Below are 26,463 nucleotides of genomic sequence, written 5' to 3' on the forward strand. Positions count from 1 at the left end.
TGTTTATATGTAGATGTAGTGGAGAAAAAAGTAGTTCACTTTGAAGAGAGAGAGAGAGAGAAATGGAGAGGGGAGGAGCAATAAGTTACACATGAGAACAGGGAGGGAACCTGAAAGTGAAAGTGTTCAGTCTTTCTGTAGGACTCCATTTTGAGTGAGAGAACAACAAGACGATAAGGAGGAAAACTGAAGCCAGAGACGAGGTGAGTGCTGAATAAACAACTTTATTGTTTACCCGTCAAAGTGTCTCAGTCATTTTTCTCCTTGTGGACTGTTTTAGTGTGTGTGTGTGTGTGTGTGTGTGTGTGTGTGTGTTTGGGTGTGTCTTCCTGATCTCTCAGTCCTGCATCAAACTCTTTGTTCTCGTGTTCTGAGCTCACAGTGTTGCTGCGTTGCTTCTCAGACTGACTTCAGACCAGAAGATGAGTGGTTGTGTGGAGAAGGAGGAGGACGGAGCAGAGTGTTCAGTATCCAGCTGTCTGTCTATGAAGAGTGACCGGTCCAAAAATCCACCTTATAACTTCAGTAACGAACCTGGACCCTCAGACACAAAGTAAGAGAACTGATACTAACTCTTTCAGTGTTTATTGTTGATGTGTTGCATTAGCTTACAGCAGAGTAACATTATTCTTCAGCATTGAAGCGACACTCTGACAAATCCTTGCAATGTAGCACAAGCTGCAACCAGATCCCACATCCTGATGTACGAATGGCCCACAAGTGTCACTGTGCATCAGATAATTTATCAAGGATTCATGTGATACAATTAAAAAAACATGTTGTTGTTTGCAGAATTCATTACAACAGACAGGGAGCAGAGTGTTCAGTATCCAGCTGTCTGTCTATGAAGAGTGACCAGTCCAAAGATCCACCTCATAACTTCAGTAACGAACCTGGACCCTCAGACACAAAGTAAGACACTGTGTTTAAACTCACCTGATGGAAGATAACACATTGAAGATTTTTTTTTTTTTAAATTTCCTGGGAACCTCCATTTCAGAATTTAAACTTTAAGAGTATATTTGTATCTTACATCTCTTAGGTCTCTGCTGGTACTTAATTTATTAAATCCCCCTCTGTGATTCAGTAAAAATATTGTTTTACTTGTCCTCATTCACTTGCCCTCGGCTCTTGGTATAATGTAACAGCAGATGTCACCCGTCGGCCAAATGGAAACTGAGTCCAGCTCAAGTCCATCAGGTCACATCTGGCTGCATCAGTCGTCTCAGGGATACACTTGTGATCTTGTATCATCATACGGACAAACAAACACACTTGAGACACTGAGCCAACAGCTGATAGAGCGATGCCACGACAATCTGAGACCATGTTTCAGACAGAGAGAAACAACTGAATCACTAAGTTGTAATACATAAAGACTTAATGACATTTAGTGCTAAATGTAGCAGCTGGGCAATGTTAAGTTTCTCATGCAACTCTCACATTCTCATGAATGTGACGTGTCAGAAACACCTGACATCAATTTCATTAAAATTTTTCTTTTTCAACGCCCACGACTGCTTTTAACCTCAGTCCAAACCTGTCTACCTGGAGGTGAGCTGCCCAAAGTGTCTGAGAAACAGTGAAGGACATAATGAGCTCTCTGACTTTTACTGTGAAGAAGATGCAGAAAGTGTTGAGATTGTATTGATGACAACATACAGACAGCTTGTTAAATGTTTAATGTGACTGAGAGGAAAAGTAGATATTGAGTGTTAACACATTTTCATCACAGACAAGTAACTGTATTACTGTTCTTTGTGATCATCTGAGCTTCTAGACAGTTTCAGCCAAATACTTTTGTATTTCAACAACAGTAAAACACACATTTTAGTAATAAAGAAATATCTTCACAGAGTGAGGAAGAGGAGCCATATTTCTGTGGAGGAGCAGCCGTCCCGCTGTGTTTTGTGTGACGATGCCCTGAAGGATCCGGTCTCTACCAACTGTAGACTCCAGTTCTGTAGACAGTGTATCAACTCTTGCTTGGACAAGTCTGCTCCACCAGGAGACTCCTCCTGTCCCCAGTGTGGAAAAAGATCCAGAACAAGCGCTGGAACGCAGACTGTCTGTCAGTGCAGCACTACACAAGGTAAGACTGTAAATCTTAAACATTAAAATCCATTGTAGAGACTTATAAAAAAGTAAATTCAACAAAGTGGATACAACCCAAAAAATGTCACGATCCTGCAAATACATCACCTTTAACAAGTTAAGTCAAGTTTATTAATTGTTATTAAATAATAGCAGGAAGTTAAAACCAAAATCAGGTGGTGCGGTGATAATGCAGGTCTTCCCATTCGTTATAATTAGGGTTGTCCATTTTGGCTGCGATGGTCCTGCGGTAAAATGTTGAAGCCAACTCAACCTTTGGAAAAACGCAGCCCAACATCATGTAGCGGTGGCCAATCACATAAGCTGAATGACTGAAACCACAGTGGACTGTGTCTTGTGTTGTGTGTTCACTCAGTTTCGTATTGTGCACCGGTTTAAAACACTTGAATCTGTGGCTGTCATAAGATCGCTGTAAGACCAGCATGTTTAACCTTCTGCTGAAGAGGCTTGACAGCAGATCATAAGCAGAGCCGATGTGGACCAAAGATCACGAATAGTAATAAAAAATATCTTTTTGAATTGATCTTTTTTTTTGGATAATGAATTGTTGAATTTTCTTTGTATTGTCTCAAACTTGTGTCTCTTTTTCAGTGAATGTTGGTCTGCAGGAGGTTTTTGATGAACATAAGATCAGTCTGAGGGGAAGATGTGAGCGTGTGACTGAAGGAAGTGATGAATCAGGAAGTGGAACCCTCCTCAGCAGGATCTACACTGAGCTCTACATCACAGAGGGACGGAGTGAAGAGGTTGATACCCAACATGAGGTGAGGCAGCTAGAAACAGTGTCCAAAAAACAGACCTTCGGTGAAACTCCAATCAGGTGCAGCGACATCTTTAAAGCCTTACCTGACCAACAGAGACGCATCAGAGTAGTTCTAACCAGCGGCGTCGCTGGCATCGGAAAAACCTTCTCAGTGCAGAAGTTCACTCTGGACTGGGCAGAGGGCTCCGAAAACCAAGATGTCAGTCTGCTGGTTCTGCTTCCGTTCAGGGAGCTGAACCTGATCAGAGGTCGGTACAGTCTTCTCAGGCTGCTCCATGTTTTCCATCCAACATTACAGAAGGTGACAGCAGAGAAGCTCGCTGTCTGTAAACTTCTCTTCATCTTTGACGGCCTGGATGAAAGCAGACTTCCACTGGATTTCAAGAACCATGAGGTCGTGTCTGATGTCACACAGAAGTCATCAGTCAGCGTGCTGCTGACAAACCTCATCCAGGGGAAGCTGCTTCCCTCGGCTCTCATCTGGATCACTTCCCGACCTGCAGCGGCCAATCAGATCCCTCCTTCATGTGTTGACAGGATGACAGAGGTACGAGGCTTCACTGAGGTCCAGAAGGAGGAGTACTTCAGGAGGAGGTTCAGTGATGAAGATCTGTCCAGCAGAATCATCTCACACATCAAGACCTCCAGGAGCCTCCACATCATGTGTCTGATCCCAGTCTTCTGCTGGATCACTGCTACAGTTCTGGACCACATGTTGACTACAGACCAGAGAGGAGAGCTGCCCAAGACCCTGACTGACATGTACTCACGCTTCCTGCTGGTTCAGACAAAAAAGAAGAAGCAGAAGTACGACGAGGGAGATGAGACGAGTCCACAGGAGCTGGCGGAGGCTGACAGGGAAGTTCTTCTGAAGCTGGGGAGGCTGGCGTTTGAACATCTGTCGACAGGAAACATCATGTTCTACCAAGAAGACCTGGAGCGCTGTGGTCTTAATGTCACAGAGGCCTCAGTGTACTCAGGAGTTTGTACAGAGATCTTCAGAAGAGAGAGCGTAATCTTCCAGCAAACAGTCTACTGCTTCGTTCATCTCAGTGTTCAGGAGTTTCTGGCTGCAATCTACATGTTCCACTGTTACACCTACAGGAAAAAAGATGAACTGGACAACTTCCTGGGAGACGGGAGGCTCAAACCAACATCACAACTCTTATCCCAGAATGTCTTTACTATGATGGAAATGGGTAACAGACACCAATTCCAGGAAGGTTTACCTTGGATGGCAATGGATCACAAAGACCTATCCCTGGATGACTTTCCTGAAAGTGCAATGGATAACAGAGACCCATCCCTGGATGACTTTCCTGAGAGTGCAATGAATAACAGAGACCTATCCCTGGATGACTTTCCTGAGAGTGCAATGGATAACAAAGACCCATCCCTGGATGACTTTCCTGAGAGTGCAATGGATAACAGATACCCGTCCCTGAATGACTTTCTTGGGAGTGCAATGTATAACAGAGACCCATCCCTGAATGACTTTCTTGGGAGTGCAATGTATAACAGAGACCCATCCCTGGATTACTTTCTCATAAATGCCATGGAGAAATCCCTTGAAAGTGAAAATGGACACCTGGACCTGTTCGTCCGCTTCCTTCATGGCCTCTCTCTGGAGTACAACCAGAGACTTTTAGGAGGCCTGCTGAGTTGGACAGACAACAATCCAGAAACCATCAACAGAGTCATTGACAACCTGAAGAAGATGAACACAGATGATATCTCTCCTGACAGAAGCATCAACATCTTCCACTGTCTGATGGAGATGAATGACCGCTCAGTTCATCAGGAGATCCAAGAGCTCCTGAAGTCAGAGAACATATCAAAGAAGAAACTCTCTGTGATCCACTGCTCAGCTCTGGCCTACATGCTGCAGATGTCAGAGGAGGCTCTGGATGAGCTGGACCTGCAGAAATACAACACATCAGACCAGGGACGACAGAGACTGATTCCAGCTGTGAGGAACTGCAGAAAGGCTCGGTGAGTCCAGACATGATTAATGTTATTAAACTGAAGCCTTCAGTATTAAAGATAAACACTTCAACAAATCCAGCAGCAAAACTTAAAGACTTCAGAGTTTGTGTTTAGAATGTTCAGACGTGTGATTGTGCAGTCTTTTCTTAGTTTGCTAAAACTACATAAGCTAGCATTCGGAAAACTTGATCTCTCTGTGGGGGGGGGGGTCCAAACTCCAATTGAAGAAAATTTGTGCTAATTATATTTTTAATGCACCATGAGTTGATAAATGAAATACCTCCACCAAGGAGATTATGATATCACCTGTATCCATTTGTTTGTTTGTAAGTATTTTCAGCAGGATTACACAAAAAGGGCTAAGAAGATTTTCATGAAACTTGGATGGAGGATGAGTCTCAGCCTAAAAGAGACCCCATTAAGTTTTTGTGCAGTTACAGATAAAGGGGTGAAACCAGGCCATTTTCATGTTTTTTTCTTAGGGAAAAATGCATTGATCTTGATGAAAAAAATCAGTGTGGCTCTGCACAATTTGCTGCTAATGTAAATGTGCTTTGTGATGTTAAATGCACAATGTCTATTGACATTAGTGATGTGTCAGATGCGAACAAATCGTTTTGAGGGAACGTCTCAGCAGCACGAACAAACTGAACTGATTTCACATTTCACTTCTCCTTCGTTTGTTCTGTCGGTCTCACAGACTGTTGTTCACTGTTCAGTTATCAGAGTGGTGAAAAGGACTTGAGAGCCAGCCAATCATATGCTGAGTGTAGGACACTGTCGTCAAATTTTAGCCAGTGAGAAACAGGAAAGCATAGCAACCGTTTCCATGAAGAAAAAACCCCCATTTCATTTCATTTTGATTCCTCTGGTGGTATTCTTGTTCAGTCAGTCACTCATTCTTGGCTTGCAGGCTTTAGCTGTTAACTGTTGTGTTGTCTAAAAGTACACATAATCATGAAGTTATAGCCATGTATTTGCCTTGAACTACAGCGTTATGTTGACTGTTAGCACGATCGTTTGAGAATGAGGAGCTGAGAACTGTGCATTAACAAAGGAACGAAGGATGTGAACTATTCTTCCTGCCTAACTGACTGACGGGAACTGAGTCTCAACATCGAACGATGAAATCCACCTGTAATTTACAATAAGATTGAAAGATTATATTTTAGGTGTTAAATTATCTTTATTCATCTGTATTTACAGACTTACTAACTGTGGACTCTCAGAGACTCACTGTGAAGTTGTGGCCTCAGCTCTGAAGTCCAGCCCCTCTCATCTGACAGAGTTGGACCTGAGCCTTAACAACCTGAAGGATTCAGGAGTGAAACTACTGTGTGGTGGTTTGGAGAGTTCACACTGCAGGCTGGAGACACTGAGGTCAGTTTATGTGTTTTGCTTGTGTTGACTGTAAATCTACCAAATTTAAACAGCAGCATCTGTAATACTTTGTAAGGGGAATTTTGAGGTTACATTTAAGATTAAGTTAACAGGATGTCAATGCACATTTGATCCTGTGATGAAGATGATAGAGGATGAAGCTCACAGTCAGTTGTGTTTTGATGGAGATGACAGTAGTGTATAGCCCGATCGATTTATTGGCATGCCGATATTATATGCCGATATTAGGCATTTTCCAAACAATCGGTATCAGCATTTATAATAGCAGATAAATGAATATTTTGAAAATAAAATAAAATCGGACGAAACAACCCATCAACCATGTTATGAGTGGTGGCGTTGCATAGTTTCTCCACCAGAGGGCACTCTGCAACAAGTCGAGTCTATGCCACCTTACAGGGCGACCAGTCCGAGATCTCTTCTTGTACGGGTCGCGAATCAAGTGTCACGGGTCACCATGCATGCGCAAACATAGCTACGGCTAAACATAAGTGAGCTACATTACCCGGTTAGCAGCTTCAATTATTATCACTAAAAGAAGGGATATAAAACAATGTGCATTTGTCTGATTTGTCAAACTACCATCGCTATTCTGAAGAAAGGGAATTTTGAGAGGCACTATCGTATTTTCAAGTCACAAAATATTTGTATTGGTATCAGCCTTAAAAATACTTTATCGGTCGGGCTCTACAGTAGTTATTAGGGTATGCCTATTGAGAGCATAAAATAGTGGACAGAGACAACATTTCTGACATGAGAGCATCAGAAGTGCCAGGACAAACTAGAAAGGGTGGTAAAATATTACCCGAATTTTTATTTATTTGATAAAGTCTAATATTTTTCATAAAATGACAAATGATTGTCATGGATTAGAAGAAGCAGAAGAGAATGAAAATAATAATAAGTAAGCAGCATGTTTGTAATTGTATTGTCATGAAATGTTGTATGAATGACATTTTGATGATGTCTTTTGAAGGGTCACATGATGATGATCAACAATAAGAGAATGACACCCTCATCTCATTTTAGCGAGAAGCTCATTGACGGGGGCATAGTAATGCTGAGTGGTACATTTAAAAACTGAACACATCTGATTGGATCATAAATTGATTCTTATCTAAGTAGTTTTTCTTTATTCAGTTTGTGGAACTGCAGTTTGTCAGAGATCAGCTGTGCTTCTTTGGCCTCAGCGCTGAAGTCCAACCCCTCCCATCTGAGAGAGCTGGATCTGAGGACAAACACATTGCACGGTTCAGGAGTGAAGCTGCTGTGTGATTTTCTGCAGAGTTCACAATGTAGACTGGAGACTCTAAGGTAAGTTCACTGACTCTTGGTACTATTGAAGATATGTTGATATATAAAGCTGGTAGTTCTTTTGTTCATATTTTCATGGTTGTAGACTAAATTTAGTCTGCCATTACAAATGACTAAAGAAACTGTGTAAAATGTTCACTGTTTTTTGTTTTCAAGTAAATGAAAGTTTCTCATTTTTAGTAAATGGTCACATCTGTCCACAATGTAGACTGGAGACCCTGAGGTCAGTTCAGTGAGTCTCTGTTACTATTGTATATTTTAAATGACAACTTAACAATAGAACCTCATTTATGTCCATACATCACTTACAACCTTTTGTTCACATTTTCACATTTGTGTACTATATTTAGTCCACAGTCACTTTAGAAAATGTTAAGTGCTGGTTGTTTAAGTAAATTGATGTCTATAAGTTTTGGTAAATGGTAACATTTGTAAACAGAAAACCCTCTGAACTAATGTTTTTTCTAAATTGATAAAGTGTTAACGATAACGAGTCATTTGTGTTGACATGAACAGGTGTATGAATAGTGTGCTGAGATTTGGATGATGTTTGTCAGTGATGTTGCGAGGAACATGTCCTGCATCTCTCATGCATTGAAATCCAAAAGAACAAAGTGAACTCACTATCCATTCATCCAGGGAAAATGCTATATTTTATCCTTTGTAATGCTACATTGTGAGCAACAAATCCTCATTTAAACAATTATAAAAGGAAACTTGCTCTATATATAAACATCTTGATACTTTCAACTGGACCAGATGAATCTTCGACATAGATTTCAATAATGGGTCACTGTCAAGGCTTATCAGCTCAGATCAGTTCTGTTTTATCTCGTGACGATGATGACGGATGATTCTTTGCTGTTCAGGAAACACAAAATGTTGAACCCATAGAAATAAACCACTATTCAGTTTATTTGAATTTTGTAGATTTAGCACCAAAATATATTGACCTCACATATCATCGTTACCTTTTCACTTTTTTACCCTATATATTATTAGCGGACATGGATCGACACTGAATTCTCTATTTCTCCATTTTAGAGCTTTATAAAATCACACAAAGACAACCTTTTTTATTCATCTTTATTTGTTCACTTCTCAATAAGAATTTCCACCACAGTAGATAAGTGTATCAGGATGATGTGATGGGGGTTCAGGCCCACTTGATGTAGGATTTTATCTGTTGAATCCGATTTAGCTTTTCAATACAAAGGTTGAACATTTTTTTCCCCCAGTTCAGCGCAACAGCGCAAACTCCTATTAGCCGACATCAGTGGCTTTTAACTTCATACTCACATTTTAATATCTTTCTTTGTCATCTGTGATTTTCACAGTCAGAGAATTCCAGCAAACGTGTCTTTGCTGATGGGCTTGTTTTCAGATTTGGGAGCTTAATAGTAGGGATGCTCGGATCGATCTGCCACTGATAAATATCAGCCGATATTCACTAAAAATAGGTGACTGGCAGACCGGCATTAATGCTTTGTAGTTGCCCATGATGGCTCTCATACACTGGGTGGGTATAGCAAAACACTCGTTTAGAAAGACTCACCCGTTTAAGTCATATGCTCATAATTTCTGGCAGAAAGCCCTACAGACAGGGCGCGTTTAGCTCAGTTGGTGGAGCAGGCATCCCATGTACAAAGGCTTTGTCCTTGCTGCAGCAGACCTAGCTTCAACTCCCAGCCTGGGGGCCATTTGCTGCGTGTAACTCTCCCTCTCTCTCACCCTGTTTCCTGTCACCTTCTCCAGCTGTGCTATCAATAAAATCATAAAGGCCAAAAAAAATTTAAAAAAGCAGCCTGTGGTTCTGCTTGAAGGTGAATATTAAAACCACGATGCTCTCATCTCAATCCCAGCAGTATTATCAAAATATCACCACGAACAAAGTCAATTGACTTATTTTAGAGAGAAGCTCATTGATTAGGACAAAGTAATGTTGAGCAGCACATCTAAAACCTGAACACACCTGATTGGATTATAAATGATTTTTATGTACTTAATTTCTTCTTTGTTCAGATTAAGTTACTGCAGTTTGTCAGAGATCAGCTGGGTTTCTCTGGCCTCAGCTCTGAAGTCCAACCCCTCCCATCTTAGAAAGCTGGAGCTGAGTCACAACAAGCTGCAGGATTCAGGAGTGAAGCTGCTGTGTGATTTTCTGCAGAGTCCACGCTGTAGACTGGAGACTCTGAGGTATGACACCATTTTTTACTATACTCAGATTATGATGTGAAAGTTGTGGTCAGACTAAACAGCAGACATCAGATTAATATTATACTGATCCACACTAAGTATCTTAATGCTGAAGTCTATATTCTTTTTCTGTGGTTTAGTCCATTGACTGTGGCAGAGCAATGTTGAGTTGCACATTTAAAACCGTCTTATAAAACCAAATCCTACACAGGATAATTCACTCTGAACCTCTTAAACTCTCGATATGTACCTTAAATGCCACCCATCTTTTTTTTGAATAATAAATGCTGATATAAAGAACATCACTACAACATTAAATAAATAATCTGTATTTCATCTATCCAACAGGAATAAATGTATTTTTATGAAGATGCTCATACTGACTAAATAGTTTAGACTGAAGATGCTTCAACTTTATGATTTTGCTTTTCCTTAAATACTTTTTGTAGATGTTATTTGTTTAGATTTCCCCCCAAATTCATCCTGATATTTTTACCTTTTTGGACACTTTGAAATCTTGAGTCAAATCTTAAATCAGTTTCTGTGGGTTTTATTGATGTTTGATTGCACAACATTAGTTTGTGTAGATGGAGCCACTGGTGGAGCTGGCAGAGTTTAAGAGGTGAAGTAAGTCTTTAGTGAACTAGGAGCACATTGTCATTGATATTATGAGAGCTTTTTATCACTTTTTGTATTTGACAGGTTTGAACATGCATCCTATTGGATTCAGATTTTTGAATTTTCCCTTTTCTAAACTTGTGCCAATTAAACCTTCTTCAGCTCTGAATAGATTATTAAACATTAAATTTGTCTTCTAAAGTTACATAATTAATTTTTTGCTTAGATTGTGGAACTGCAGTTTGTCGGAGATCAGCTGTGCTTCTTTGGCCTCAGCTCTGAAGTCCAACCCCTCCCATCTGAGAGAGCTGGATCTGAATGAAAACAAGCTGCAGGATTCAGGAGTGAAGCTGCTGTGTGATTTTCTGCAAAATCCTCACTGTAGACTTGAGACTCTGAGGTAAGTTAACTGACTCTCTGTTACCATTGTAGATCTTAAACGTTTACTTACCAATTGAGCCTTATTTATGTTGATAGATAACTTACATCCATAAAGCTGGTAGTTATTTTGTTCATATTTTCATGTTAATTTAGTATGCAGTTACTAAAGATTAAATAAACTGTAGGCAATATTCACTGATTACACCTTATTTTTGTCTACATCATTTTTATTTATTCAGATTGAGGGACTGCAGTTTGTCAGAGATCAGCTTTGATTCTCTGCTCTCAGCTCTGAAATCCAACCCCCCCCATCTGAGAGAGCTGGCTCTGAATGAAAACAAGCTGCAGGATTCAGGAGCAAAGCTGCTGTGTATCCTCGGTCAAGTCCATACTGTAAACCGGAAACTGTGAGGTCAGTAGAGGGCTGAAATCAGTCCATGCTGGTTTCAGAAGTACTGCAGTAAAACCAAGTAAAGAATTCAGATTCAGATATCTTGTTTTCCTCTGTAGAGCTGTGACAGGAGAGCGGTGACAGGCTTCAGGATCTCAAAGTGTTTGTTTAAACACTAAACAGCATCTCTGCTGCGGCCAAGTTACCACAGCTGTCATTTCACTGCTGAGTCTTTGTATGAACGTTAAGAATTTTTAATATCATGTATTTATCCATCCATTTGTTTTCTCCTAATATTTGTATAACAGGCTGCATATTTACATATTTTTCATGTAATGCTTAAAATTAGATGAACCATTCAAATGTGACAGAGATAATGTTTTTTAACAAATATGAACTCTAACAGCAGTAAATCATCATAAAAGTGAGCAGTGAATATCTCTGTTTCTGCAGTAATGACGCATTCAGATTTACGCCGATACGTTATCATGAGAGCTGAAATGAAGCTGGCTGCACTACACAGCACTTGTGGTCTGAACAGGACTGAGGTCCCTGCTGGTCTTTATATCACTGACTGACAGCTGATGGAGGGACTGTCTGTAAACGCTTACTTATGACTTCTGTTGTCTGTCTTCTTCTCTCACCAGCTGGTCGTGATGCCAGAGTGGGAGTGATGAGAGAAGTGGTGGTGTTGAAGGGATCAGCTCTGTCCTGATGATCCAGAGAGGAAGAAGCAGCAGCAGCTGGTGGGTGGAGAGGAGAGCTTCATCCAGCAGTGACTGAGTGAGGAATCACAACAAGTACATATGACACCAGTCTGAACTGCTCTGGGATCAGCTCCATTGTCACACACAATGTCAAGTCCAACATCCATCTCCAAGTATTGGGGCCCCGGGTTCCTAGTTCTACTAACTGCCCTCCCTACTGCACCTCTGGATTTGACAAGAAAAGAAACAAATGCAACACTACGTTCATCCAGTAAAAACACAATAACACTAAAGTCTCACCTCCTATATCCCAGCATTTATAAACTATTTGTACATTACGGTTAAACTTCAGAACCTTTTTGTCACTTGTGTAGCTTGTTGTTCTACTTGAGGGGACACAAAATGCTCAGTAATGATAATCATGAGTTAATGATGCATCAGATCACTAAATGAGCTGAATGTTTGTCTGTTTATGGAAGATCTTTTTCTTTGACTGTCTTTACATTGCAGGTGTCTTGTTTTGACATACAGTGGATTTGCTCCACATGTTGATCATATACCAAGTTTTAAATCCAAAGTTTTAAGAAGTGAAAACATTTTGATAGTCACATTTCCTGCAGTGTCAGTGAATTCCAGTTAAATGTGGGACCCTGTTCATTTCACATTACATGATCAGCACAGATACATGAAGTCAACCTGTGCAGCTTTTCCTTCTGTGAAGTCAGTAGCTGTTTTTAGACAGGGCAGCAAGCCGCCAATTTGCCTGTCCTTTTGCTGGCTAGGTCCGCGGTTTTAGACAGAGGCCGTCAAATCGGGGGTCTGCTATCTAAATCCGAGGTGTCAATGTGTCACCCTTACCTTGGAGTAAATGTGCCGTCTTTCCTACCAAAAAAGAGACAGTGTTGAAGCCATTGTTATCACCTCCGTTTGTGTTTGTAGCTCCTGCTGGAGCTGCACTCGGCCAGCAGATGTCACCGTTTACATTGTTGCCTCTCAAAATGTTTTCACTGAACTGATATGAATATTTGTTTCTGACTGACCAAAGGCTAAAAGTGATGTTATGTCATATAGACACATTTTGATCATTGACTTAATGTAGCAACATAATCATTTAATGTATGCATAGTTACGTGAAGAGAGCTAACTACGTGTATTAATGATAAAACCTACCCACAGTTAAAGTCAACAAATTACCTGGAATGTCACATAAAAGTCAAACGAGACATTAAATGTTGTAATCACTGACATTTGACAGAGCAGGTCGACTAGTGATTGGAAGGTCGATGGTTCAAATCCCGTCTCCGGGCTGAGCTGCATGTCGAGGTGTTCTTGAGTGAGATACTGAACCTTGCCTTTGCCCTGAGTCAAGGCTGGGATTGGCTCCAGCAGCAACACCCCGCGGTTACGGACAATGACATGACATGACTAAAGCCAACTTTGATTATTGTGTGCAGAAACCGCTCAGCGTTCAACAGATGTTATTAAATATATCAGGAACTCTGCACACTGCACATTTGCATAGGCACATTTATTATATATTGCACATCTCATGTACACACAAAGCCAGTTACTGTATATAGTATTAGTATTAGTATTATCTTTATTCTAATAGAATACAATAAATTGTTATTTCATTCTTCCCAATATCTCTTTATTATTGTCTCTATTTTTTAGACTTACTATGGGGCAGCTATTTATTTCCCTCTGTACTGCTGTTGTAGTGGGAGACTACCTTCCTTATCCGCCCAATTATTCCACTATCAGATCCTGTGACTCCACTCAAAAGTTAAAGATCAACTCTGAGGGGAAACAGCTCAGAGACTAAGTCCAAAATCAGAGGCGAGGCAGCAAGTCTTCAGTCCAAGAAGGTGTTTATTCCAAGAGAAGAAGTTACAAATCCATGAGGTACCCCGCTGCAACTGAGAAATCTCCCTGGGTCGCCCACTTTTATACCAGGGGTCAAGGTCACCGACGCCCACTTGGATCACCCCCCTTCGTCAGACTGTCATCTACTATTTTCATTTTTGAGTGTGTTATGTAAAAGCCCACAAAATATCTCATCCAGGTCCTTATCTGTGACCTTGGTTGAGCTGTGGCTGCACCTGTTGCTCATTCATTTTAATATTGTTATCATAAAGGTTGAATCAAACATTGGTCTTTTATCAGTGTGTATCACTGTGTTACCTTTGGATTTCTCCAAAGGGGGATCAGTAAAGGAATATCTTATCTTATCTTATCTTAAAGAATAGCAACAATCTGAATTGCCTGACATTAATAATAATCAGTATTGTTCAAAATAGCATCATTGTTTGTGTTTTATTTTGTGTTTTTTCTTCTAACAACAGTCAGAAAGTTTGAAATAATTTCTAGAGGAGTGCAATGTTTGCTCAAAACAATAAAGGTGTGATTGTATGTTTCCACCAAAGGGAGGCAGCATCCCTCCAACATTTTGTACAACAGGAACGTTCGGCTTGTGGTTTCTCCTCATTTTGTCAGTGTCACTTTTCCCTGTCTTCAGATCAGTTATTTGTCTTTCATTTAACCTACTGAGTATCATGTTGTACTTAAAGGAACAGTAATTTAAAACATTTTGACATGAAAATGAGGCTTTGTGTCTTCAGTTGAACTTTGTGAGTTTAATGCCACTGGGTAAATTAGCAGTAAGACAGGTTATTCCTCTGCAGCTGCAAAAAGTACATTTAGAAGAGTCTGAAAAGTAACTCGTATTGATTAGTAGCTCTTGGTTGTAGGAGTGTAGAAATATAAAGTAGCACCAAAAGAAAAAAAATGCTCCTGTAATGTACAACTGCCTAAAAATTCCAAGTTTAGTTGATGTTTTTCAGTCACACATTTTCTAAAACTGTCTGCCCCTTGCTCAGGCAGTTTTAATCCAGGCATCACACTGACTCATACTCTGTCACCGGCAGGTTGTAGACAGGACCGAGACCAACTGCTGTCAGGAACAGCAGACCGGAGCACACGCTGCGACGCTGTGAACTGTGTCGGCTCATCTATTCTCGTACACTCTCAATATAAGCTTTAAGATATTTTTTTTATATTTGGAAATGCCATGACACTGTGCCCTTTGATCAGTCTGAGGTTTACGTGTGGATTTGTGTCACTTTTCTTAATCTACCACAGCTCCACAGGAGGGATTGCCGACAACCGTACACGCTTATTTATCTCCATGTGACGTTTAAAATAAGGTTTGGTTGAAGTTTCTCCAAAAGCGTTATAAGGCAATCTACAAGATTAATTTATCCGTGAATAAATAGATGGAGACGTGCTTCAGTCGTAGGGTTTCTTTTAATCAATTTTAACATGATTTTGTACAATAATCTGTGTGCATAGATGCCTTCAGGAGCAGTGGTGAATATCTAAAACCTTAAACCAACACAGCAGATTATGGACACGCAGTACAACGCTGTCTGTTTTTAGAGCCTCACTGTGATTCATGCTGATCCAGCATTTAAAGACATGATGTTCCTCATAACTCAAACTGCTCGATGGTCCACATCCACACAGATCTTTCTCCACCTTCAGCATTTAAGTCATATGCAGTTTTAGCATTGTTGGTTATAACTCAGCACACAACTTGTTTGTTAGCTGATATCTGTTGGTGGGAAGTCGGGGAAAATAGGCCAAAGAGCAAATGAGGGCCAGCTAAAACATTTTCTCTATTTTTGTAAACAACTTAAGTGATGAATCTTGATATTTATGCGGTAACACTAAGTAGTAAAAACAAATCCTCACATTTTGTCCTTTATTTGGGGCTGAAAAACAACAACACCATGTATGAGACACTAGGATTAAGGACACAAATGGACACACCATGTTTCATCAGTTGTGAGTTCCCAGGAAGTCAACTCTCGCTGTGTGTGACTACGGCTAACGTCAGTTTCTGTCACTGTCCTTCTTCACCTTCATTGCCTCCTCCATCAGCAGGCTTCTTTTTCTTTTGCACAGTTATTCCAGTTGTTCCACCGATGCTTGGGGATTGTGACCGGGGAAAACAAGGTCTCTTCTTGTTGGAAGACTCGCTCCCTTTGTTCTGATATTTTATCAAATCTTTCCGGGAAAAATCCAGCAGACTGAGCAGTGTAGTGAAAGTGAGGCTTGCAGGGAACCAATCTTTATTTAGATAATGTCATTTGTCTACATCCGTCTGTACAATCTGTGTTCACTTTAGAATTATAAGTTAGAGCATTAACGTTTTCTTTTGACGGTTTAACCAGAGATGGCAGTCCAAACAAGTCAGCAAATCCAAGACAGACGGTTCAAAAACAAGCAGCAGATTTCAGACAAAACAACAGGATCGGTACAGATGGCCTGAGCACAAGTGAATGACGACGACAACGTGACAAACTGGTGAAGTTAAGGGGCTGGTGAGCAGGTGATACACTGGAAAGACCGATGACATCATGAGAGGCAGATGTCTCAGCAGATGGGGATGATTTGGGAATGTCAAAGGTGGCCAGGATTGATGGGTAGGTCCGTGGGGCATCTGGTGGAGAATGGCAGGTCGGGACAGTTCAACATGAAATGCAGGGTGGGATTTGGTGACATGGGACGCATCCAGAGTCTGTGACAGACGGCTGACCGAGCAGATAAAAACAACTGAGGCAGCTGTCGTGACGGAGAGGGAGGCATGCAGCTCGTGTGAAAACAAACAGAGGAACACATCCCTGTCCACTGGAACATTTATTAACCGAAAACTAGATTTCCCCGACATGACGACAAGCTTTTTAGCAGCTCTGAAAGCCAAATATTCTCCAACTTCCTCATCCAAGTAGCTGACATCAAGTGCATGCACAGTCCTCATAAACAGATCATTTCTCTAGTTTTTCCTTCAGCTGCTCTCTCACTCTCTCACTCTCTCCGTTGTTTATTTGACTGAAGTGACTCATCACTCAGCAGCGCTGGGACTCGTCTCCCAGCTCTCATCGCTTCCCTGGCAAAAACTAAAATTAGGCGAAATTTTTTAGCGCCAGCAGAAAGTGGCTCTCCACAGAAAGATTTATTTTGAGAGGCGTCCCTCTCATCTAATGTGCTGCAGGCATTCACACACTCACATACGGGTACAAATGTGTACAGACAAACACCAGCAATCCCTACAGTGTCTGACTCTGAGTGTGTGTGTTATAGCAAGAGGTGGACGGTTTTACAGACTTAAGTCTCCTGGTTAATATTACACGACTGCTCAGCCCAGGTGAACAGTTGTTTTCTGGGGTGTGTTTCCTCATAAGCAACAAGCAAGCAAGAATAAGTCAGTGATTGCTCAACCAGCGCCGTTTGATCACAAATCAGATTGCGCTGACTGCTGTTCTGGTGACATACAGCCAATTATTTTAGTTTGAAGGGTGGAATTTAACTCTGAGCTCCACAGTTTTTCATAATCTTAAATAAATAAAGGATTAAGCCGGATTACATGAGTTTCAGTGGAACAAAGCCGTGACTCATGATCCCTCACTGACACAGAAACATACACACAGAATGTACATTTTCCTTCATCCAGATCACGGTGATATCAACCCAGTGTAAATGTCCTCATGTCTCATTTAAACATCCAGTGATTTCACGCTTATAAAGTTTGTCAGATGTTGTCTATCGCTTGGAAGCTGTCTCACCACAAACACAGCTAAAGAATGTCTCAATGTCTCTTCATAAATATCTGGCTTTGTCAAAATGTCCCACTGTCGCGTTTAAATATCCAGTGGTTTCACCCTTGCAAATGTTGAAATGTCGGCTCAAGCAGTGGTCTCCAGCTTGGGAGGTGTCTCGCCAAACACGTGGCTGGAAAATGTCCCCGTGTCTTGTCCAAATATCAAGTGATTTGATGCTTACGAAATGTTGAAATGTCAGTTTGAACAGTGGTCTCTAGCTTGGAAGCTGTCTCAACAACCACGGCTGGGAAATGTCCCCATGTCTTGTCTAAATATCAAGTGGTATCATGCTAACAAAATGTTAAAATGTGAGCTCAAACAGTGGTCTCCAGCTTGGAAGCTGTCTTGAAACCAACGGCTGGAAAAGGTCCCCCAGTCATGTTTAAATATCCAGTGGTATCATGCTGGCAAATGTTGAAATGTCAGCTTGAACAGTGGTCTCTCGCTTAAAAGCATCTTCACCACTAACACTGCTGGGAAATGTCCCCATGTCTTATTTTAATATACAGTGGTTTCAGGCTTTGAAAATGTTAAAACACCAGTTCAATCACTGGTCTCTTGCTCAGTGCCCGGCCGTCACACCACCATCTCGTCCACCTCTCGACATGGACGTCAGCTAAAATACGCTTAATATGAACGTATTGTGGAAATGCTGATGTGATACTTACAACAGGAACAAAGTGAAGTGCAGGTGACAAAGACTTTTTAAATTCATTTGAAGAAGATATTTTTGGCCTACTGACAGCTTGAATGACAATTATGTACATCTTTTTTATGTAAGTGGTGCGTTTGTGTGGCGGAACGTCTCACTTTGTATTTTGGTGGTGATGTAAATGGCTCCGAGCTGCCACACAGCCGGGTAGCGATCTCAGACGAGACTGCAGGGGCGCATTTTCTGCGAAAAACGCTCTGTGGACAGCCTTATCAACATTTTACCAGCGTGGCACTACTGTGTTAATGTCTGTATCTGCAGAATTCATCACAGACACGAAGAGAATATATACTCCTGGTAGAAGGCAGTATTTTTCAGGTGCACTCCCTTTTTCGCTCGCTCCCTCCCCCCCTTTCTCTTTCAAAGCAGGTAAAGTAAAATCACCAAATCATCTTTCCTGAAAGTGATCAAAGCTGCATGCAGAAGACACGCTGATGACTTCGACTCAAATCATATATTATTTTATTAGCATTCAAGAGCAGCACGCTGCGTCCCAGAAGTCTTTGCTCTCCCTCCACGTATTCGATGGCTACTGGGGGCCATATGCTCGTGGTGGGAAACAAACACATTTTTAATGGAGAACTGTGACATGATGGCATTTTGTTTCTGCGTGTTAATGTTGTTTGAAGCGGTCCCAGCTGCTCTCAGGTCAGTCCCATGCGCTTGTTTAATTTGTGTGCATGTTTCAGGAGGCAGGAATGTGTCTGCAGGCGAGTGGGAGGCAGCGGAAAAAACACCTTTTCCTCCTTGTCAGTGTGACCTTTAAGGTGACGAATGGGCGTGGAGGTATGATTTATACAAAGGTGTGCGTGTGTGTCAAGGATAGTCAAGAGACACACATAGACACACACACACACACACACAGAAGCCGGTTGTGTGTGGAGGAGTAAAAATGAGCGGCTGGTATCTTAGCAACAGCACGTTAACGGAGGACAGGAGAGAATGCGTCGGTGAAGGTTGATGGTATACCAAACTACTGAGAGTCTGCACACACACACACACACACACACACACACACACACACACACACACACACACACACACACAAGCATTCATTCATGTCAGGACTCACCACTAATGGGGTAGTTTGTAGCTGGAGCCCACAGACAGGAGACACAAGGTTTTTCTGTTTCAGGTCTTTCAGGCATGTTTTTGAAAGATGATGCTGACGTGTCATTGGCTGACAGCTGCATGTGTTGTTTTTGCCTTTTTTTTTTAAAGTTTAAAATATAATTTATCTTGTGCCATAAAAGTATTAAGAGCAAAACTGCTTTGACTGAGTGTGTTTTCAGTTTGTTCAAAACTTGAGTGGAAATGTTGAAAAACAAGACTGATGTGGACCAATCAGAGACGAGATGAGACAAAGACGTAAAAGCCGTAAGAAGCCGTAAACAGACAGAGAGGGAGGCTGGAATGTGGAGAAAAGGCGTGTTAGTGTCTCGTATCTGCAGAGAGTTTCTGATTTTCTCTCTTTGTTGCTGCTCGGGACGCTTTACCAACCCAACATGTGTCTATTTGACGTCCTGGGAATGAGACTCAACAATCAACTGTCTTTGTGGTGCGTTCAGGAACAGCTGGGACAAACAAAAAGAACTAAGTGTCAGAAACAGAAGTTAGGAATAAATCGCGATGAACATGAAACTTGTGACTTATCAATGAAGCGACAGAAAGTATTGACAGAGCGATGGAGAGACATGAATGTTGTGTTCCCTCCATTGTTTTCAGCTGTATAAAGTTTGACTTCCTCTGTCGTGTTTATTGTAATGCTACCAGCTGTTTGAACTTTCTTTTGCTGTCTCTGTGGACTGTGGATGGAAACCTGGTTCATCATCATCATCATGGGACACAAACAGTGCTTTGCCACCATTGCCGTCTGAGTTTCAGCCCCAGAAATGGGTCATGCAGTCGACATGAAAAGAAATATCCAATTTCAATGTGACTGTTAAAGCTGCATCGTTACTGCACCACAGGAGCACAATCATAAATATTCAATACAGTCACGGAAGTAATAGAAATATGTTCAGCTGCGTATGAAATGAGTGAGGGGGGAAATCTTAATGTTTGAATCTGATTCTGGAAAACAGATGAGGTCCCTGTTTTGTTTTGTTTTTAGGACTGCTGGAATTTAATTGCAATGACTTGTTTTAAACGAGTAGTTCAACATTTGGGGAATAATGTTGTTGCTTTGCATGAGAGTCAGTTGAGAGGATCCACACTTAAGAAACACTTAATGTGTAATGTTAAATCCAAGCTAATAACCTGTTGGCTCCGGCTCTGCTGAGTGAGTGTCTAACCATCAGTCTGATATTTATTCACCATCACACGCAGAGAAGACGACTCCCGCTGCTACTTAAAATGTATTCTAACATCTTTCTTCTTCTCTAAACTGCCTCCCTGTTGTCTTCATTAGTTTGCGTCCCTGAAGTTCTATCAAAATCCAAATCTGTATCTTTTGGCCCGTCTTGTTTTGGTGTTACCTCTTCACCCTCTCTCTCTCTCTCTCTCTCTCTCTCTCTCTCTCACACACACACACACACACACACACACACACACACACACACACACACACACACACACACACTTCCAGAGGTGTTTCTCTCTTCCGGGGTGTGAATGGGATCGGCTTCACGAGGGACCAGAAAAGATTAACAGGCGGGCGGACAGATAGGAGCTGCTGGGATGGATGGACTGAAAGAGGAGGAGGAGGAGGAGGAGGAGGAGGGTGATATGAAGTCAGAGAAGACGTCAGGTGGGATCATGACAGACGGGAGAGAGAAGATGTTTTGTGACCAGGATCTGACCTGAGTCTCAGGGAAGTGATGAGGAGAGAAGAGAAGAGAGGAGCAAGAAGAAGATACATAATGAAAACCTGAACAGGTGCGTATAGAAAAATAAGAGTTCACTGAAACGCATCCGTGTCTTTGACAAACATGTAAATAATGACTCATGTGCACTGTGACATTTATCATTCATTGAAGATCAAAGTCTGTAAAGAAGTGAGACGGTCACACCGATTTTAAAGATGCAGCAGCTTTAAGGGAAACACATTTCTTTTAAGTTAATATCCTAAAGAAGATCCCTGCATTCAAAAACAATATTTCTCTGGTTATTTACTGGACAGAGCCGGTGAGAACTCAAGCAGTACGGATCAAACACTGACTTCCACGCAATGTGATATTTTCCAGTATTATTTTAAGGCAACGTTTTTAAAAATTGTTTCATATTTTATTACAAAACTACGACGACCGAGCATCAGCCGTCGGGACCCCTCGACTTTGGAGCGACCTTCCTGAGGAGATAAAGCTGGCAGAGTCAGTAAATCACTTCTTTTATAGACTCACTGTTATCTTTCTTGATTTTTTTTATTCCTTTACCGTTGTACTGGATTATCCTGGATTATTCTCTTTTTACTGCTCTTCATCTTTTTATCTGTTCTTAATTCCTCTGATGTGATGTCATCGTCTTATCGTCCTTTACTGATTTCATTCTTTCATATATCTCTTTTTTTTGGCATAACCAGTATCCCCCTTTCTTTTTCTGTTTTATTGCATTTTTCCCTTTTCATTTTCCTTGTAATGACTCATATTTACTTTTTGTGTTTTTACTTCTGTCCAACTGTTGAGCTGTTTGTCAGATCACTGTGAAAACTCTGTTTATTAAAGGCGATATAGAAATACAGCTTATTATTATTAGTATGTCTTTTTACTTCTGTGCGCGGGTCGGGTCAAGTTTTCAACACTTAACATTGTCATGACGTAACAAGTTTTGTTTGTAGTTTGTAACTACACTACATCTGACAACCTGAGATTTGTGTTTGCGTCGGTGGTGTGGGGGTTAGGGTTATGCCAGTCTCTACATAATGTTGCTTTAATGCCCTGGGTCCTGAGTGGCTCCCTATTCATTTTGCTATCTGGGCTCCTGGTCTAGCAGCACATGTGAGCGAGGGAGGTGCAGGTAAATGCAATCAGCCCTCCAGAACTGAACAAAGGTTTCGTTTCACGCTCCAAGTCGCCGCAGCTCCACGCTCGCCATGTCACTGCCAGTTTGAAGGTATCAGATCAATCGCTCGATAATTCTGATTCAGAGAATTCGACAAGGATTTTGTTTAAAGCGTTCAGACACCTTGTGCATGGACCTGCATTTCTATGTGCACGTCTTTATAAAAGCCTGATATGAAAAATGTCCTAAGAGGAAGATCAGCGCACCAGAGGCTGTTTCACTGCCAGACTCTACACCTGCATAACAAACACTGAGTACTCGAAGGGTTTTTTCTTTTCTTTTCTTTCTCCTAAATCTGCCAGGAGACATGCTGTATTTGAGTCTTTTTCTATTCTCAGGGGAGAAAATTGATGTCTGAGGTGTCTGTCAACAGGGATGCCAGGACGGGAGGGGGAGGTTTGGTCAGCGTGGAACGGATAGTGAGACGTATCAGAGTGAGGTGGGAAGGTGACGGAGGAGGGTGAGGAGCACATGTGTTCACTGGCACTGAGCAATATCTGTCCTCCACTGGGTGTCATTACAGACCGGGAGCCTCTGATCGGCGGCTTTAAAGCCTCCACAGGCCATGATCACACCGTAATGACACAAGTGATAAAACACATCATTTTCTGCTCCCTTTCCCAGCCTCCAACCTCCAACCTTCGCCTCTGTGGCGACATTTTTGTCTGTTGGTTCTTTAATGAGGGCACAGAAACTGGAGGATAAGCTCGACTTCAAAGGAAGCCGGCTGAAGTGCTTTTTTTTTTTTTTTTAAGGTGATTTATTATTTCTTGCTGCGTTTCTCAAACGAGAGTCGATACGAGCAGCTCTGAGAAGCTGCACTGAGACAGTGTGTGGTGCTCGGGGCTAAATGCTAACACATGTTGGTTTACAGTCTAAGAATGCTAACGTCCACAGGTTAAAGGTGCACGTTGTAGTTTTGGAGGAAGAAATTTGTAACGAGAAGAGAAAGATCTTCATCGACTGATTTATTTCCTGCCCATTTTCTGTTTTCGAGACCGAATAAACAAACTAAACTTAAAGGACAACACAAGATCGTTGCTGTTTTACTTTGTTTATATGTGGCGGACCCTGCCACCTCTCGAGCTTCACACAGTGTTCTGGGAGCTGGTTTTCGTCACACAAACCTAGTACCAAACCGAGTCCTGAACACTTTGAGAAGGTCTGCTGTTGGGGGCAGGGGGTCCGGGTGGATGGATGGGTCAGCAGAGCTTTGCACCTCCTCACCTCCACATGCTCACATCAGAAAATGTTTTTTTCATGTCTCGCTCTGAGGGTGTTGTTATTTAATTTACAGGCCTTTATTGATTATAGGCTGTCACGCTGTATGTTACACAGGCAACGACTGGCAAATCAATTTAGTAGTTTATGAATCTATTTTTGCAGAGGCAGGCTCGATGTAAGTGAGACAAAGAGAGTGCGAGGTGGTGATTTTTCCTTTTCGTCCGTTCGCTCACACCATTAAGAAAATTCTGCCTTGTTAGCTTTACATGTGAGGAGAGATGTGGCGGTAAACAACAATGCAAGAGGCACCGAATGCCTCATTAAATCAGAGCAAATATCCAACCACATGTGTGTGTGTGTGTGTGTGTGTGTGTGTGAGACCATGTGTTTCTATATGTGAGTGTGTGTGGGCGTCAGAGTGAGGATGAAGAGAGGTGGCTGGTGCTGGCTGGATCTGGCGCTTGATCTGCAACACAGCCTGTCTGCTCACACAACACACACTCTATAATTGGACTCAGAGGAGCGAGGAGATCCGCCCGCAGGCTTCGGATTATGCTGATATATGGCATATATTGCCATCCTAACATCCCTATCTCATATCTGGCTCTATTGTAGGCCTGCTTTTAGTACACTGGTAAAGTAAAATAAGGGCACAATAGAAAGACTGTCTGGAAGGGAACCAGAGCATCAGGGGCGACCGTCATGACTCGACACAAGAATCAGCTTCAAGTGTGTCGTGTTTTAATCTCCAGAAGCGTTTTCCCATCTAACATTAGATCACAGCTGTGGGGGGCAACACTTGAAAAAAGATTGGATTTACAACCGCTCATTTATCACAAGCCGTTGATTTGGATCTGAGCTCAAAATTAAAACTGCACGTACGGAGGCTCGGTGATGCCGATGTTGCTTGTGGGCTGAATAAATGTATTTCAGTTCACGTCAATGAAATTTGTGAACTGTACACGCGACATACAGTATATTACATGTCAGGATCTCTCCTCTGTGGCTCTTCCTGATGTTTCTTCCATCTTTTTTTGTTCCCTGTTCAAAGGTTTTTTGTTTGGTTCTTCCTGACTTCGATTGGAGGGTCAGAGGGTGACATTCACTCCACAGATAGAGGCAATGCGATTGTGATTTTGGGCGATAAAAATAAAAATGATTTGCCTTCCATTTATTCACGTCTTCTCCACACAGGTCAATGATTCCTCTGCGCTTTTCTAATCACCTGTGTGGCAGTTGTTCTTAAAAACCTCATGACTTCATATCGAATAGCCTCGATGACCTGCAGGAAGGACTTCTGCTGCTGTTCTCTGATGAGTAAACATGTTAAAAGCACACAATCACTAACAGCAGCGGCACTGTTATTTATACATCACCAGTGTGTTTTCGTCAGTTTCACTTGCGGCAGGCAGGGAAGATATAATAGACTACGAAGCGATCGCTGCAGATTGTGAGTCGCCCACGGAGCTCTGCACAGTTGGTTAACATGAGCACTGAGAGGAAACGGCTTCTGTGCGCTCCCGGTGCCTCCACCTCCTGGACATGTTGGCAGCGTTTGTTTCTGCAAACCGTAGATACGTTTCAATGCTGTGTTTATGATCTGGTTAGGTTGAGGCAGAAAAAACCCTCGGGGAAGGTTAAGGTGAGGTCTCCTTCAAAATATAAAGTGTCTTAAAGATGTTGACACACAGTCTTAAAGAAGGTAAGAGGTGATTTATTCATCATTATACAACATAATGAAGTGAATGTTTGTAAACTCCTTCATGTTGCACAAATCATAGAACATATATACAGTCATTTATATACAGAATAATACACATAAACACGTAGTGCATCTTTTGAATCTGTGTCAGGATGAATGTGAACAGCAGGAACAAGACGGTGATCATGATGTGGTCGGCATCTTCATATCAAAAGTTCAACATCTGGAAAACACTGAAGCTCCAAGCATCGATGTTATAAACACAGAGTCCACCTCTCCTCGTGCAGCTGCGCTCTGTCGGCTCAGATCACGCTCCACCTGTCGAGTGCAACAGCTTGATCTGAGATATTGTTGTCTCCGTTGGCTCAACAGTCTCTGATTTCACATTGTTTTTCCAGCCTGAGTCCCATTTTTAAACCAAACTGGATTAGCATGGCTCTTTTATCTCAACTTTCTTCACTCCCTGGGGTGAGCTGACTGGTCAAGATGGACGAAAGACGCCGTGGGCTGTGAAGGTCTCAGAGTCTGCTGCTCTCAATCCAAATCACCCGCTTTCTTCTCCAACGATGATGACAGTATTTCCTCCAGGGGCCTCAAGTATTTAGGCAATAAAGCCGAGAAAGTGACGGATAAAAGAACAAAACTGTAGCATAACTCAGAGGAGCTGGCGGCCGCTGCATCCTCATGTGCCGCCCTTACCAATGCATCTCATACTGCAATGACAATTTATCGCTGTGACAACCGTCCTCTGAACCTTCTGACATGCGAGTCGGCTCAACTAAATACAGTGTGAACGTGACGTGAGATGCATTGTGGAAATGTCAGCGTGACTGTTGTCGGTGGTTAAAAGAAACATTAACGCCCAGCGTTTTATTCTGGTGTCTGAGCTGGTTCAACAACAAGAGTGTATTCAGTACATTAAATTTATATTTAATCCTGAAAACAAAGATATCAACATTTGTAAACATTCATTGTATTGCATTCTATTCATCACACCTGATGTGAACAAATTAGACTCCGCGCCCTTGTCTAACGACGTGATGCTCATGTTTGAGTGGATTCACAGGACAGTTTGAACGCACCAGGTGTTTGATGTCTGGGCCGCTCGCTCGCCATCACGTGCAGCCTTTTCACTTAAAATTCAACTCGTGCGTTCGGTTTTTTTAGTCCATTAATTTGTTTTAGAGTGAATGGCTGTGTGTGTGTTGTGTGTGTGTGTGTGTGTGTGTTGTGGTTGAGTAGCTTTGCTCAGTGCTCAGGCTTTGTTATGGGATTCACAGTGTTGCCATAG

General features: G+C 41.8%; 1 protein-coding gene across 4 annotated transcripts; it reads left to right on the top strand.

The window, feature by feature from the left end:
* Positions 1-118: 118 nt before the first annotated feature.
* LOC119017949 (NLR family CARD domain-containing protein 3-like) lies at positions 119-13,516 on the top strand. Of its 4 annotated transcripts, none has more exons than XM_037095158.1 (11): positions 119-203; positions 404-553; positions 793-912; positions 1,857-2,092; positions 2,707-4,870; positions 6,071-6,244; positions 7,406-7,579; positions 9,602-9,775; positions 10,620-10,793; positions 11,014-11,186; positions 11,813-13,516. In XM_037095158.1, exons 2-10 carry the CDS (start codon positions 423-425, stop codon positions 11,183-11,185), a joined length of 3,519 nt encoding a protein of 1,172 aa, XP_036951053.1. In that variant the 5' UTR covers positions 119-203; positions 404-422; the 3' UTR covers position 11,186; positions 11,813-13,516. The 4 variants fall into 4 exon arrangements, with proteins under 4 accessions (XP_036951053.1, XP_036951056.1, XP_036951054.1 ...); XM_037095159.1 differs by having other exon boundaries at positions 129-203; positions 376-553; XM_037095160.1 differs by having other exon boundaries at positions 169-203; positions 383-553.
* The last annotated feature ends 12,947 nt before the right edge of the window (positions 13,517-26,463 follow it).

The sequence above is a fragment of the Acanthopagrus latus genome, chromosome 4 (assembly GCF_904848185.1).
Source record: "Acanthopagrus latus isolate v.2019 chromosome 4, fAcaLat1.1, whole genome shotgun sequence".
NCBI classification, from domain to species: Eukaryota; Metazoa; Chordata; class Actinopteri; order Spariformes; family Sparidae; genus Acanthopagrus; species Acanthopagrus latus.